Source organism: Cupressus sempervirens, chromosome 3 (genome assembly GCF_028749045.1).
Source record: "Cupressus sempervirens isolate cs-2001-9-10 chromosome 3, ASM2874904v1, whole genome shotgun sequence".
NCBI lineage: Eukaryota > Viridiplantae > Streptophyta > Pinopsida > Cupressales > Cupressaceae > Cupressus > Cupressus sempervirens.
In genome coordinates, this window is record NC_143120.1 from 1,055,810,699 (window position 1) to 1,055,827,883 (window position 17,185).

A 17,185-nucleotide genomic window follows, 5' to 3' on the forward strand; every position below is an offset into this window, starting at 1 on the left:
TATTGAAAATTATATCATTGTCTATTTCAAATTATAGATTATAATTTTATTATATTGATAATATATAATTTGTTAATCATTTGATTAAAAATTAGATTGATTAGTATGTCATTCCTCCATTCAAATATGAAGATATTGTACTTTTAATAATATGGTTAATAATAATAATACCTCTTAGTTTGATATTTATATATTTAAATCTTTTATTAATAATATAATATAATAATATATCGTATTATTATATATTATATTATTATATCATTTATTCCTATCACGTTCTCTTATTAACACTAAATTTAATAAATTATAATATAATTTATTATTAGACTCCTTATGTTGTTCTTTATTATTATTATTTTTTTAATTCTAAAGGGTAAAAATAGGGGACATGACACCTACCCAATTCCATGTAAACTCTGATTCTATGATGTTTCATATCTGAAATCAGCCTAATCTTTGAGTGGTTCAGTAACATATAAATTCAAATTTGTTGATTCACATAGGATCCTGATAACATTTAAGATATAAGAAAAGATAAGGGTTTTGTTGGGATGAATATGATTATTCCTTACGAGATTTTCATCTCATGCATTTGGATAAGCTTGTGAAGAATCATATGGAATATGTTGTTAATTCTAACAAAGTTCTGAAAGTTCAACGCTTGAAAGTCATGGGCCACTCCTTGAAGCTAAGTTCTAAACTCAAAGACAAGGTCGTGGTGCCTAATTTAGACTATAATCTAGTAAAGCTGGTAATATATGTAAGACAATAAAATATTCAATATTAGAAGGTGGTAAGGTAGATGGCATTTTGGTATTGAATATTTTTAGCCGCACATAGTGTGGTGTTTTTGTTTTTGAAATCAAGCTACAAATAGGTTTTCCACCCTTGAATGTATGAAGGAGAATTGACAAAGGATGAGATATTACAAGATTGCTTCACCATTCCTTGCATTATTGAGGCACTATTGCTCGTCATCACATTGTGTAGACACAAGGTGTGAATGAATTCTTTGACACAATATAGAACAAATCAACATACTATTAGGCATGCAATAGTTACATTCAATTGCAGAGTCCACTGTGGAAATGAAATTCAACACAATTAGGTAATGTTTTGAGGCATGGAGGACGGAGCCCTTGGAGTCATGATGCCTCAAAGGAAAAAATATAAGTAGCACAAACCGCTTGTCAATTTGTAATGACCACTGGGCAAGATACTTATCATGATGGTATTTGATCTTCTTCAAATTATCATAGTCCAGTGTTTGAAGTTATGCCTCCAAGATTTCCGCTGAGTAGAGGAGTTCATCAAAGGGTAGAAAAGAAATACGATAGAGATATTTTTTCCATTAAAGAAGTAATTAGGACCACAAACACGATTCAAAAAGGTGCTCGTGAGAATATTAGGGTAATGAAACAAAAGCTTGAGGTTAATCTCATTTGTCGCGTAAGGAAACCCTCTACCTTGTGGGAGTTTGGTGTCCTCAAGCATTGGGAAGAAGTCATCATTCTCATATGTGAAAGATGAAGATACCTTGATCTGGTTCTATTTCTTGCCTATTCCTAGTCAAGAGTGGATAAGTTCAATCATGAATCTCATCAGAAGCCCTCTACAAGGATTGCAATCATATTGTTTTAAATGACCTTACTGTAATGTTCCTAACGGCTAGAGGAAGAGTTGTTGTCAAATGGATAATATGGTTTATATGAAGAAGGGCTAAATATAGGAACTATAAAGTGCAAATTTCGTACAAAAGGCTAAATGTGGGAAGCGTACAGAAGGTTGAGTGTAGGAGGGAATCTGTAATATCACCATTTTTGTCAGTATCAAAATTTCATGAATTAGCCTATTAATGTGATCCTTGTAGGCTAATTATTGTGGATAGAGGGTCTTCTAAGGTAGTAGCTTGACTTGGAAGGGTCTTATCTTCTCCACAATTCAGTAAACCACATGTTGGTCTTCGTTTGGCTCAGATTGGACTTCATTTGGGCTTAGTTTTGTGTACTTACTATTTGTGGTAAGTTGGTATTGATCAAGATGGACCCTTTCTATTTTTGGAAAGCACATTTGGTCAAATGGAGAAATAATAGGCATGACTCCTATTTCAGACGACATATTTAAATGACGAGTATTTTGAGCATAGTTACAAGACTCGGACTCGCCTCTGACTCGGAAAGGTCAAAATCCGACTCGGACTCGAACTCGACAAGGACTCGAAAAATTGAAAAACCCATGGAATTCAAAGATTTTTAAGGATTTTAAGATTGTTTCATGTATCTTTTAGTCAATTAACATCAAATGCATAGTAATTGAGATAAATAGAAGCTACTTAATACACATACACAATTTTGCATAGATCACATAAGTATAAAAGTGAATTTTTGAAGGAAAAAAATTGAATAACACAATATAAAGTTATAAACTATAAAGTAATAAATATAGTGTCACTCCAGTGTCAAAGACTCAAATGTCTACAATATTCATGAATTACAAATTCCATGGTATCAAATTCATAAGTTCAAAACATATATCATAATCAAAATAACAACTAGAAGACTAAGGCTCATAGTAGTCTATGTCCTCCTACGAGTGCGCCTAAGATAAGTCATGGAGGACTCTAGAGCCATCCTCTCTCCCTGTGTCTGTGGCTGAGCCTGAACCTCATCCTCATCCTCATCATCATCCTCATCCTCACCCACATAATCCTCGTCATTAGACTGGGATCCATCACTCCTAGCCTCAGGGTCCTGCACTCTATCTCCTCGCGCCGTAGCCTCCTCAACTACCATCGCTACTGCCTCAACCTCCTGATCCACCTGATCTACCCACTCCACATCTTCATCACTGAAAATAGGATCAGCCATTTATGTGTTCCACTCTGCATAAAGATCAACATTCTCTAATACAATCGGTGATGTATCGGTGCCAAGGATCTGTCTATGACGAAGGCGAAGGTTGTAGTGAACAAAGACAAGATCATTTAATTTTTTCACTGCCAACCTATTGTGCTTCTTTGAGTGTATGTGCTCAAATAGGCTCTAATTACGTTCGCATCTTGATGCACTAGATGGCTTGCTCAAGATGCGAATCACAATTCTCTGTAAATTTGGCACCTTTGTGCCAAACATCTCCCACCATGCATCTGAAACAAGAAAATTTTGAATCATATCAATAACTTTGAATTTATCAAATTAAAATGGTAATACCGTAATAGAATTACTATTAGAAATTAGGAATCTAGGATGTAGAATCAAAGATTTTTAGTATTTACCAGGCATCAATTCTATCCTACTTTTCTTGCACAACTCTCGTGCAAATAAGTCCCCTTGAGCTTTCCTAAACAGCTCAATCTCACGGACTATATCTGTTCCAACTGCTGATTCAGGTGACATTCTCTCTATAACATCGTAGAGGCCGCTCCACACCTCATCATCAGCCTTGAAATGTGGGCTGAATTGGTATGTTGGATTAAGGAAGTAGGCCGCTGCATGTATAGGCCTGTGAAGTAGATTGTGCCAACATCTATCAATGACATCCCATATAGGCCCATACCTATCTCGATTCCCTGCAAAAAAAAGAGCGAATGGCCTCCTTCACCCTATCCATGCCCTCATAAATGTAACCCATTGAGGGCTTCTCTCCATCAGCAGTTCGTAGGAGAACAAGAAGCGGCTTTACAAACTGCAATCATTATGAAAGTTGGAAAAGAAATAATCAGCTTTATGTTTTTTTTTTTAAAATGAACAATAATTTATAACATAATTTCATAAACAAAATAAAGTTGAAATGAGGACAAAAAGGAAAATTACCATCACAATATCAGTAATCGGTGTCCAAAAAGAAATCTCATCAAAAACATAATCAGCTGCAGCAATCCCCGCAATGATCTTTGCATATGATGATGCAATCCACTCCTTACTAACAAACATGCATCTCAAACCTCCCTTTGAATCAAGCAAAGATTTCAATGTTAAAAAATTGGTTGCAAATCTAGTGACCCCTAGATAAGACAACTTCTTTTGCCCATTGTGTTTTCTCATGAGGTTGAGGACCCATGTATGATTATATATGAATTTGCATACACTCCTTCCTCACTCTATAACTATTTTTATCCAAGGTATTTTAGCAAGATCCTCTAACATGAGATCAATGCAATGAGCAGCACAAGGGGTCCAAAATAAGTGAGGGTGTCTCTCCATAAGAAGTTTTCCTGCAGCAACATAATTTGCTGTATTATCTGTAACTATCTGCACCAAATTCTCCTCACCCATATCCTTTATCACTTTATCCATTACCCACAAAGATATTCAACATTCTTTGTTTTTCCTGAAGCATCAATTGATTTCAAAAAAACCGTGGCACCTAAAGAAAAAGAAACAAATTAGTTTAATGATTAATTATGAATCATGAATCATAATTTATAAACTTAATCACTTAAGTACAAGTTCTACTTCTAAATTTATAATGTCTAAGACTCTAAGTACAATTACAGACCTGATGAGGAGACAAGAAATTTGAGGAGTATTCTACTCCTTCTATCAGTCCACCCATCAGTCATGATGGTGCAACCCTTCCTCTTCCACACCTCACGCTACTCCTTGATTTCAACTTCTACATCAGCCACCCTTTGGTTCAAAATAGGGCCTCCTAGCTCTTCAACACTAGGGGCTTTGAACCCTGGACCATAAACAGCAACAGCATCGATTCCAATTTGCCAATAAGGAGACCTAAAACAAATAGAATAAAATTTAAAGTTAAACAAATTAGTATATTATAAATAAATTTGAAAACAAAATACAAATTAAAATAAACAAAATAAGAATATTATTGTCTCTTGAAAGTTGAAAATTGAAACTTGAAACTTTGAAAACAAGAGAAGACATAAATTCAATTTTAAATAACTAAGTACCTTGCTGCATTGAATGAAATGTTGTTGTAGATGAAGAAGTCTCCAAGTGCCAATTTTGCATAATCATGTTTATCTTTGTTCTAACCCATGCCCTCAAGCGATGGTTGTGCACCTGGAGCCGTGCGTGGAGCAAACATGGAATCAAGTGTCGATCTTTGCTTACGAATGCGAGGCCCAATGGTCCCACTCGTAGAAGTAGTGGCAACCGTAGGTGGAGTAGGGGATAATGGAGAGCGAAAATTAGAAGATCCTTGTTGGGCTCCGACTAGTTGTGTCATTTCTTCATGTTGCTTCTTTTTCAATTCTCTTTTCTCCATTTTTTCCTCTAGAAGAGCTTGCATGTCTCGCATAACATCTTGGGGTACATCTTTGCATTTTTTAGCATCACGTCTAAGTATATGTGCTAGGTGATACTTCAATCTATTTATTCCTTCCCCATTATACACTACACCGCAATGCCAACATGTAACAACTTCATTTTTGTGCCCCGAGATGGCATGTTTCCAAGCCCTATCCCTTGCTATTGCACTTGGGTCTGCATTAGGGTTAAATAGAGGCCTAGTTCCACTTTTCTCACCCTGAGACATAATGTCAAAATTCAATGTGTTTGCTGCTAGCCTGCTGCAATATGAATGTAAACAAAATTAGAAGTAAAAAATAGTAGATAGTAGTAGAGAGTAGAGACCAAACAAATTTAAACAAAATGAGAAGTAAAAATACTAAAAAATACGAATGGAAAAGTTTAAAACATAGTACAAAACAAGTTAAACAACACAAAGAAATGCAACTTGTAGCTTACCTCTTCAAATTTGCACAAACAATGGAAATGCAAGTTTGTAAAAACCTCCTCCAAATGCTCCCTTAAGCTCCTTTCAATGCTTTAATGCAAGCTACAAAGATGCACAAACCATTAGCAATCAATACGGGAGAGCCAACCGATTTGCTGATTTCTCTCTCAAAACCCCAATATTCTTCTCTAACTCTTTCCTCTCTCTTGTGAGCATAAGCAAATGGTGGAATGACCTTTTAAGGTCAATAACATGTTATAAGAACCAAAAAGGTCAACATAAACCAAAGCATTTTTATTTTTTTACCTTTTTCCTTCTTAGCCGCCAGTGAGAGTCTTGGCATCGGGACTCGGCAAGTCTAGGGAGTCCTTGGACTCGGCGCGTCCGTGTGGACTCTGCCAGGACTCGGCCGAGTCCGAGTCTAGAGGCAGATTGCCTCGAAAATCAGGACTCTGCCTCAGACTCGCAAAGTCCTGGTCTAACTCGGCGAGTCTCGAACAATGATTTTGAGGGTTATATTTTTAGTGGCCAAATTATTATTAAATAATTAAATGGCTTATTATAAAGTTATAATTTAATTTTATAATTTCACTTAAGTTGAAGATTGAGTTATCAATGGAAAGTGTCATTTATTAATTAGTTAAGCCAAGTCAAGTGAGAGAATCTAATGGAAGCTTCTAATTAATGTTGTGTGCTGAAGCTTCCTAAGTGAAGTTACACTTCGGCAACAAAAGGAAATCTGGAAATTATAAATGCAAGCCCATTTGTTGAGAAAAGCACGCTTGAATATACATTTGTTTTTTGTGCCTTTATGGCTTTTTCCTAATTTTTGACTTGTGAGCCCTTGCTGAAGTATAAGGGTCTCGTCTGAGAAGTTCTTAAAAATTGTGCTAAAGACAATTGGCCAACGTTCTCCTATTGTATTCCTATAGCTAAGGAGAATAATGTTGAGTATTATATTTTCCTTGCTCATAACTTCTCGCTGTCGGTTTGAAGGATTTTTTTTGAGGTCTTCATTTACAATTGTGTTGAGGTAAACAATTGTAGAATTCTTTGACTGTGTCAACTATGGCTGGGAGACTCTGATAGTGATCAGCTCTTGAATTCTGGAGTTTATGTTTCTTTGCTGTGAGACCACACTAGTGGACGATTTAATTCTGGAAGTCTATATAGTGGCAATCGTAACTAAGAGGAGATTGGACGGCAGCATTATATTGGTCCTGATATTGCTTTTACCCCCTGCGTTTGGTGTTGGAATGATTGTTGGGAGGCTAACGTATTTTTGTTGGGGCCTACAATTCATTCTTGCAATCGTACTGAGGGTTATAAGAAGTCACGTCTCAGCAACAGCCCTTGCACACCATTTGCACATAGCATTTTGTATTCTCAAGGATGGTCAATGACATTCATTGCATTGCGGCTAGGTCAGCATTAAGGAGAAAGCATTTTTGGTGGGACGGATTGGAAAACTTAACTGCAATCCAAATGCCATTATTAAAATAAGTATTTTTAATTTGTAGTCTTCAAATAAAGTGCAAAGAATTTTATCCAGTTAAATCTGATTTGATATCATCATTGCAAACTTCTTGAAAATGTTATCATATACCGACTTGGAAAATACAAAAATAAAATTCGAAACATTTAAATATTGCAAATAGTATATTGTGCATCAATATTCAAATTGGAAGCCAGTTCGGGTCTTTACAATGGTATTAGAGTTTGCTTGCAAAGTGTTTGACGAAATGTCAAACAACTGAATTATAAAAAAATTTGGTGTTTGACGAAGTTATAACCATTTGGTGTTATTACAGCGGTATCATAGCGGTTTCCTGCTAGCCTGCAGGAATTGGCTCTGTTATTATTTTGATCAGTGCATACTTCATAGATTGTCTAATTGATATTGTGATTCAGTTTTCAGTGTTATGGATGGTGACAGGAGGTTTGGTATTCATTATACCCGCAAAGGGCATACTTCTCCGCCTAGGGATGGAGAATCTGAGATATGGAGTATTGTGAAATAGTTGGATGTGTTGGTGATTAAGCTGAATCAAAATCACAAACGGATGATCCAATTGATTTCAAATCCGAGATTTGAGCAGAGCATGATATCGCTTTTTCGAAGAGCGAAATGTGATGATATAGTTGCGGCTACAAATGCACGGTACATTTCTTATGAGACACTGCATGAGTTGGACACGGTTGTGGTGTAATGTGACGAGAATTCATGTCAGAATCAAATGATACAGTTGTTGGCATGAGTTCCCAAGATCATGTATTTGACAGCGATGTAACGATAGTGGGAGTAGAAGCATGCGACAATACTGTCATATCATAAACCACTTCTATGTCGATTGAGCCATCTAGGAAGGAGTTTAGCAATGTGCATGCAGTGGTTGTAGATGTGTTCCCTATTGATAGCACACATGTCAATGATGATGAGGTGAGTGGTATCGAGGCAGAGTCATGTTATAGTTCAGATCAGCGTATTGGTGAGGTTCACTTCATGGATAATTCTATATTTGACATGGATGCAACAGTCTTATGACAATTTGTTGTTTGAGGTTGATATTAATCACTCACCTAAGTGGAGTTGGACTCAGTTTTCACCATTTGCAAATTCAGTTCACTTTTTTGTTGCGACAGTTGGTGATGTTCCTGTGACAACATATTTTGATGTGGCAACACCTATTGTTGATACAATTGGCATGAGTGCATATGGTTCTCCTATAGCTGTCTTTTTCAAGGATTGTTGGTGATGATCAGGATTGCAATCCAATATATATTATGTGGGCGGAAACGAGGAAGAAGAGGATGCATAGATGTTTTATGAAGTTACTTTATGGTGACATTTTGACTTCTACATCATCAGCACGGGTTTTGGGGTCTATGTTGTAGGACGTGGTTGGTCCTGATGATGCTGGCTTGCAGTTGGTTCAGTGTCGACAGGGATGTCACAAAATTCTTCATTTCAGATCCAAGTGGAGGTTAGAGTTCACTATGTTGCCGGATTGCTTGAGGACAAGCAATCTCGGGGATGGAGGACTATAATGTCCCCATTTTTATCAGTATCAGAGTTTCATGGATTAGCCTATTAATGTGATCCTCAGAGGCTAATTATTGTGGATAGAGGGTCTTCTGAGGTAGTGGCTTGACTTGGGAGGGTCTTATCTTCTCCATAATTCAGTGAGCTACAGTTTGGTCTTCGTTTGGATCAGATTGGACTTCATTTGGGCTTAGTTTTGTGTACTTACTATTTGTGGTAAGTTGGTGTTGATCGAGATGGACCCTGTCTTTTTTTGGAGAGCGCATTTGGTCAAATGGAGAAATAATAGGTATGACTCCCATTTCAGACAGCATATTTAAATGATGAATATTTTTGGAAGTTATCATATTTTTAGTGGCCAAATTATTATTAAATAATTAAATGGCTTATTATATAATTTCACTTGAAGATTGAGTTATCAGTGGAAAGTGTCATTTATTAATTAGTTAAGCCAAGTTAAGTGAGAGAATCTAATGGAAGCTTCTAATTAATGTTGTGTGATGAAGCTTCCTAAGTGAAGTTACACTTTGGCATCAAAAAGAAATTTGGAGATTATAAATACAAGCCCATTTGTTGAGAAAAGCACACTTGAATATATATTTTCTTTTTGTGCCTTTGTGGCTTTTTCCTCATTTCTGACTTGTGAGCCCTTGCTGAAGTATAAGGGTCTCGTCTAAGAAGTTCTTGGCAATTGTTTTCAAGTATACAATTGGCCAACATTCTCCTACTGTATTCCTGTAGCTAAGGAGAATAATCTTGACTATTATATTTTCCTTGCTCATAACTTCTGGCTGTGGGTTTGAAGGATTTTTTTTAAGGTCTTCATTTACAATTGTGTTGAGGTAAACAATTGTAGAGTTCTCCGACTGTGTCAATTGTGGCTGGGAGATTCTAATAGTGATAAACTCTTGAATTGTGGAGTTTATGTTTCTTTGTTGTAAGACCACACTGGTGGACGATTTAATTCTGGAAGTCTATATAGTGGCAGCCATAACTAAGAGGATATTGGACGATAGCATTATATTGGTCCTGATATTGCTTTTACACCCTGCATTTGGTATTGGAACGATTGTTGGGAGGCTAACGTATCTTTGTTGGGGCCTGCAATTCATTCTTGCAATCATACTGAGGGTTATAAGGAGTCACGTCTCAGCAACAGCCCTTGCACGCCATTTGCACACAGCGTTCTACATTCTCAAGGACGGCCAAGGACATTCATTGCATTGCGGCTGAGTCAGCATCAAGGAGAAGGCATTTTTGGTGGCACGGTTTGGAAAACTCAACTGCAATCTAGGTGCCATTATTAAAATATGTATTTCTGATTTGTAGTCTTCAAATAAAGTGCAAAGAATTTTATCCAATTAAGTTCTATTTGATATCATCATTGCAAACTTCTTGAAAATGTTATCGTATACTGACTTGGAAAATACAAAAATAAAATTCAAAACATTTAAATATTGCAAATAGTAAATTGTGCATCAATATTCAAATTGGGAGTCAGTTCAGGTCTTTACAGTGGTATGAAAGCTTGCTTGCAAGGTGTTTGACGAAATGTCAAACAACAGAATTATAATAAAATTTGGTGTTTGACGAAGTTATAACCGGTTGAGGTTATTACAGAATCTATATGGAGCATAGTTACACTGCCCTGGGGGACAGGGGCATGACTAAACAAGGGAACAAGTTTTTGGGACGGGGGGATAGAAGGGTCTTAATGTGGGGATGGTGGGGGGACGACGATGGGGGACAAGAGGGGTTGTATAGAATATATGTATGGTACTTAAAATGCTAGTTATGAAAAGATGTATTGCAATATAAAATATAAACATTTAAAAGAGTAAATACTTGAACATTGCATTGAATTGGAAAATCGAAGATTGAATATAAATAATCAAATCAGAAAATAGTCAATGTCGAGACATCTTTGGGATGTGGGGCTAAAAAGGAGGGAATGCGTCCCCGTATTCCTATGGTGTGGAGAGAATGGTGGGAAGATAGTTGTATGTGGAGGGAATGGAATAGTGTACAAGTATGGTAGGGATGGTGTATGTGAGGCCTCGCCCCGACCCTTTGTAGCCTTAGTTATTACTTTATCATTTTGATACTCACGACTCGAGATGTCGAGACATTATCTGATGCTTAGAACATACTTTATTATTTCATGTTGTGTGATGTTACTTTCAGATATATTTGATGATTGTCATTTAATGTTTCATATATATGTATGTTGATGAAATCAGAAATGTAGAATTAACACATTGATTTTTGGAATCTTTATGATTAAGAATTAAGTAGGATGAAAAAACCTTTATTGATGTATGTTTTAATTTATGTGAATTTTTGATACGTATACATTTATGAACATGTGATTTTACGGGACTACTGATGTGTGCAATGAGTGTGCAGATATTTAGCCGAGAAACCCTACGGAGGAACAAAATTGATCTCTATGTGCTAATTTTGGAAACCTTGTTTTTCGTAATTCCCGTATTGTATTGTGAGATGTATGTATGTATCTCTTTGTGATCAGTAAATGTTAATGTTCGTAACTATGTTCTATTAGTGTCGCTCGACACTCGTGAATTGTTTGTGCTCCTCAACATGCTGATTAGGGTTAGCTATGTACCCTTTGGACCTAAGTCGGTTTAAGTTAGTGTCCGTTTGCTAATTGGTTCTTAATCGACGTTAGTCATCCTTAATCTAGCTTAGTGCTTAATCTGCTTTTTAAGAGTTGTTAGTGGGTCCTAATTATTTCCTAGCCTTTGTGTGGCTCTAAACCTATTCCTAAGGCTTTAAAACATGAAATAATTATACCCAAGGGGTATGGGTATGGGTTGGGGGTCTTTTCCAACCCCTAAGCCCCTTTTGTTGACTTTGGAGATCACTCAAAAAGTCTCATTTTACCTTTGTGCGAAATTGCAAGTGGTTACCATGAGATTGCCTTACCTCACCTCCTTCTTAGTGTTTAACCATGGTATGGGTTGAGTTAGGAGTTTCTAGAATTGTAAGTGGGTGGGAGAAGTTATTGATCCTTTTGGGTGGTTGAGTTTGAGGCTTATTTAGAGGCCTTTCTTGGACTAGTAGAGGGGGCTACCCAATCTCTACATTTGGAGAGGAGTTCTTGAAGGTTGAAGCAAAGAAAGGGAAACTCTACTCAAACTTGTTCATTGCCATTACCTCCTTGTGAAGGTTGGAATTCTCATCTCCCTTGTTCAGATTTCATTCTTGGTTCATGCTTATGCTACCTTGTTGTCGTTTGAATGTTTGTATGTTTGTGGGTATGTTGGGAAGATTTGAGAACCATGTTATTTTGGATGTTTTCTTTTCATGTTTATGTTTGAAATTTTTTTGAGATGTTTCTTATATGGGTGTTTTGGTATTACTCACCCTTGGAGAGGGCAGAAGTGACCAATTTTGGGAAAGGTCTGTTTAGTCGGACTCCAACCAGTGTAGAGTCTCTTCTCAGGATGAGAAGAGGGAGAAAGGGTAGGGTGTTATGGGCCCCTACCTGTCAACACAAACCTTGTATGATTATGGTATGTTGAAATGGAAGAACGGAAGTTCTTGGTATGTAGCCCCGATTGGGCATCTGTTTGGTGTTGTGCTTGAATTCTCCTGGTTGGAAGAATCCACTTTTTCCTAGTTTTGATTGATTGTGAATCCTATTGTGTAATCCATGTATGATTATGCTTGTTTGATTGTCTCTTGGTTATGCTTGGTTGTCACCCGATCAGATATTTGTTCCCTCCATGGTTCTGGAATGTGTTGCAGAAAACATTATAAATCCCTTGATGAGGGTCATTAAGAAAATTCAATTCAATTGTTGAAATTTGGGATCGATATCCTATTGTAAATTGTATTTTAAACTTTTTTGTAAATGGCAACGAAGCCGGGTTTTCTTCCTGGTTCTTTCCTGGCTGAGCCTTTGAATCAGGTTTGCAAATAAAAAAAAATGGAGATTGAGTAAAAAAAAAAGTTTTGTGTGTGTTTTTGCCCTCGTAGTTTGGGCATGACAGTGTACAATAGGAGATAGTTTGTTCATATGCTGGCGTGGGTGTATGGTGAAGAAGTGGTGTGGGGATAGAAGTGTACTTGAGAGAGAAGGGCGTACGGTGGATAAAGGTGAGGGCGTACAATGGATAGCTTCAAGTCGTGGGGCTAGCAAGTTGTACGGTGGGGGAGAAAGTGAATTGCTAATGACAAAGGATGAGGTTATGTCCCTTAAACATCGTCAACCAAATGCAAAGTAGGATAATATTTTAATGCCAAATACACAAGATATATGCCAAACAAAGATAGACACCAAAATGCCAAGGACACAAAAAAATTATATTCACAAACAAGATGGTGCTCCAATTTGCTAGATATGATAAAGTAATGCAGAGAACATATTGAATGGAATAGGGTGAGGGTCGAATCCCACAGAAACTACAAGAGCCAAATAGGGAAGATATTGCACTTCCAAAATAATGGACAACTTTTAACTCCAACAGGAATTCGCAATACAAGAAATAATCCAAATCACATGCATACAACAACCTACAAACTAGCATTATAAAGGGCTTTGGGGAAGCTTCCCAAAGGATTACGAAGCGCCAATAGGCCAACAAGCTATACAAAAAAATAAATAAAGATTGGACCCGAGAGATAAATACATAGATTGTCGACCACATAACAGAAATTATTATTCAATAATATTGGGGACATCAACATCCTCATGGCCTAAATGTATCTTGCCCTCAAGCAATTGCAAACTTGGATGCTCCAGAATTCGCTCACCTTCCCAAGTGGCATCCTCAACCGGAAGATTCTTCAATCGTACCAAAAACTACTTAATGGTGCAGGACCTGAGCCTCTTTTCTCAAACATCTTAATCTCAGCTAGTTCTAGAATTAATTTCCCCTCTTCATCAATGGGAGGCAATTCCTTCGACACAATGACACGTCCAACTACCTTCTTCAAAAATGACATGTGAAACATTGTCGATTTGACTCCCTTCAAGAAGCTCCAATTCGTAGGCTACTTATACTACCCTCGTAACCACTTTGTACGGTTTGTAGAAGCGTGATTTTAACCTCTCTTACTAGATGACTATTAACTCCAAAACTTTGCACCATATTGCTAATGTCCTCAAACTTCAGCAATTTTGGAGTAACATGGGATCAATCAGAGGTTGTGGTTATCCTATGACTTGACTGAACCTCCAAGTTCTAGGTCAGTTCCTATTTGATTTTGTATGATGAATCACCTAACTATCAAAACTAAGGAAACTTGTGAGGGAAAGAGGTAACAAAAGTACTGATGACTGAAAATATTGCACAAATAAAGAAAAAGGGTGATACACCAATTAATTTGACTGAAGCAAATATCTTTCCACGCACAATCTAATAGCTTGCAACATTCTAAACACAGATACAACTCTGTCACGTCCCCACTCTAGCTCAGTCTAGCAAAGACATGTGAGTCAGCTTATTATGGGGTCTTGTAGGTTGACAGGGTTGGATAGAGACCCAGTATGGTTATTCAGTGTTGGGGACTTGGTGTTCTGGCGGTTATTGATCAGTTGGGAGACGTTCCTTGTTTTTAGGTGACAATTCCTATATTTATGGGGTTCATTCCTACTTTTGAGGAGGTATGATCATGCACAGGGTTGGGTTTCCATTAGTTTGCTCTTTGAGTTCAGTTTCAGAGGGATAGAGCTTGTTTCCTAAAATTTAGGAGCATCCCTAGATTTTAGGGATGAGACTGCTAGTGGATCCTTGATTTCCGACTTCAGTCACAGACAGGTGGTAGGATGATTTTATGGTTTGTGATGTCAGTTGGGCATTTTGTAGCTATTTGGGTTATATTTTTAATATTTCCTAAGTTAGCGTTTAATAATTAAGTAAGGCTAAGTTAATAGCCATTTTGGAGTAATAAGGGGAATTTTGACCTCATTTGGATGCGTACCCCTTGGTGTGATAGCTCGTTGGAAAGGTCTTGAACTTTTCTAAATCTTTCTCTTTGGTCTCAAGGCGATTTAGTGAACGGATTTATGTCTATGGAGAAAAAGGGTCATTTTTAGTAACATTGCCACTTTAAATAAGACTTAAATCACTTTTGTAACCCAACGCCTTTTGGAGTCACTTTAGGGTTCGATTTTCTTTGGAAGGGGTTATAAGGAGATGGAGGTGTCATTCCTCATTCATATTATGCATTTTAAATTTGTTTACAAATTTGCTCTGCTTGGGCGATTTTATTCTAGGACGCAAACCCCAGGGTATTTACTGGCTGAGACGTAACCCTCAGCAGTATTTGGTCTTGGAATTTTCAGTGGTATCAGCTGTTATCAGAGAAGGACGCCATTGCAGCTTAGGTCTACAGTATTGTTTAGCTGGGCACGATTATTGGTACATGAGAAAGTGAGCCTTGCAATAGTAGCCGCCATTCGCAGCACTTTGAAATATAGAGAGTCGGATAATCAGCAGCAGACGTTTGCATGTTCACAATCCTTTTCCATCAGCCAGTTTGGCGTCATTGTTAAGGAAAATGTACTGGATCCTTTATTTGGCTCTATAATTCAGAGATCTGTTTGGTACGATTTGTATCAATTCTGATTTTGCTGCATATTGTTATTTATTTTCAGACTCTTTTCATATCATTTGCTCCTTCTCATTTCTATGTTGAATAATCATCAAAAATGCAAAAACAAACAAACTATTCTGCATTTTCGTCTAGTTTTGCAAAAAAACTTTAATAAACAGGAAAAAGAAAATTAAAAAGAAAAAATATAATAAAGCTACAGCAGATTAGTGGCAGAGATCCATCAGGGATCTTTCAGTGGTATCAGAGCTTACATCCTGCCAGCCTGTAAGGTTTGTGAGAAATTGTTACAACAGTTTTTGGCATCTGGGTATTGGATAAAAAGTTTTGATAATTCATTTCAGCATCTGGGTACTGGCTAAAAAGTTTTGATAATTCATATTGGCATCTGGGTAATCACTAGTTGGTGGATTGAATACAAATCTATGCATCCTGGTGGAGAAATACACAGGTTTTACGAGCGCAAGAGAAACCAGTGGCAAGCAGAGGCCACTTGAGACACACAGATACCAACTATGGGTGAGGCACAGGGTACTACTGGCAACGGCATGCCTACAGAGGCAGAAGAAAGAGAGATGGTGCGGACCCTATTCACTACTCAGCCCAGGATTGCTCAGGATTTAGACAGATTACACAATACCTTGGAGCGTTTGGAGATGGCTGGACACAGAGGCAGGCAAGGTAGATCAGTTTCAGTGGTTGTTAGTCAGCGTAGCCATCAGTCCCATTCTTCAGTTGGGAGCTCCCTTCATTCCAGTAGGAGGCATCGCCATCATACACCTACTACAAATAGGCCATTGCTTCCTCAATTCATACCAGGTGAACGGCCAGCACAGGTGGAACCACCAGAAGTGGGGTTTTAGGAGTCAGTTTTGGCGGCCACAGCTGAGTGGAGAGCTCTACCTCCTGAGGTTAGGGACGTCTTCCCTCTTCCCTAGTATTGTGGACAGCGTAGAGATACAAACAGGTTTAGGGGAGATCGTGGTAATAGACTACCACAGCAGCAGCAGAATTATGACCTCAACAGAGCTACTGGGAAGATTACATTGGCCCCATATAATGGCTCAGGAGACACTAGCGCACGAGCTTGGGTCCACAAGCTAGACATATATCTTTCATTAAGGCCCATGCTTGAGCAAGAGGCTATTCAGTTTGCTGTGTTGCATTTAGAGGGGATTGCCTATGATTGGTGGCACCATGGATTGGTCACCCAGGATCATGTCTTAGTTCACTCCTATGCTGAGTTCACCGAGTGACTCATTGCACGGTTTGACCGTAAGGATACAGAACTTTATTACAGAGAGTTGGCTCACCTTAAACAAACTGGTCATGCAAAAGCCTATATTAATGAGTTCCAGCATATTGCAGTTATGGTACCTGATATGCCCCAGAAACGTAGTGTGATGTTTTTCATTGAGGGTTTGCAAGATAGGCTAAAGGGGTTGGTACGTGCTTTCCAACCAGCTACTCTTAAGGAGGCTATTGATGTGACATTGAGACTGGATACTGTTCCCACTTCTTATCAGGCAGATAAGAAACCATTTAGAGATTCACGGCCTGCACAGAAGGCCAATACATCATACAACAAAAGAGGGACCTCATCTAAAACTCCTTGGATGAATAAGGAGACGAGGAATGAATTGAGGAGGAAAAAGTTGTGTTTTTCCTGCAAAGAACCATGGGAACCAGGACACCGTTGTATGGGTAAAGGAAAGGTTCATTTGATTGAGGTGACTTCTGAGTTAGGGGATGAGGAGGTTCCTGATACTGATATTGAGGATAATACAGAGGATGTTGAGCAGTTTCAGACACAGTTGGAGTTAGACACCCCTGAGCCTGTGGCATCAGCTAAAGTAGCTA

General features: G+C 37.8%; 2 protein-coding genes across 5 annotated transcripts in view; both read right to left on the reverse strand.

Annotated features, from left to right (window-relative positions):
* The window catches only part of LOC149570371 (hypersensitive-induced response protein 1-like), a 147,763-nt gene that overhangs the window by 56,949 nt on the left and 73,629 nt on the right, over positions 1-17,185 (reverse strand). The gene's annotated exons all lie outside the window — the stretch shown is intronic.
* LOC149570372 (uncharacterized) lies at positions 3,281-6,217 on the reverse strand. Its single transcript, XM_089817894.1, has 4 exons — positions 4,913-6,217; positions 4,498-4,730; positions 3,813-4,365; positions 3,281-3,684 (listed from the first exon to the last, which is right to left on the reverse strand). Exons 3-4 carry the CDS (start codon positions 4,041-4,043, stop codon positions 3,556-3,558), a joined length of 360 nt encoding a protein of 119 aa, XP_089674020.1. The 5' UTR covers positions 4,044-4,365; positions 4,498-4,730; positions 4,913-6,217; the 3' UTR covers positions 3,281-3,555.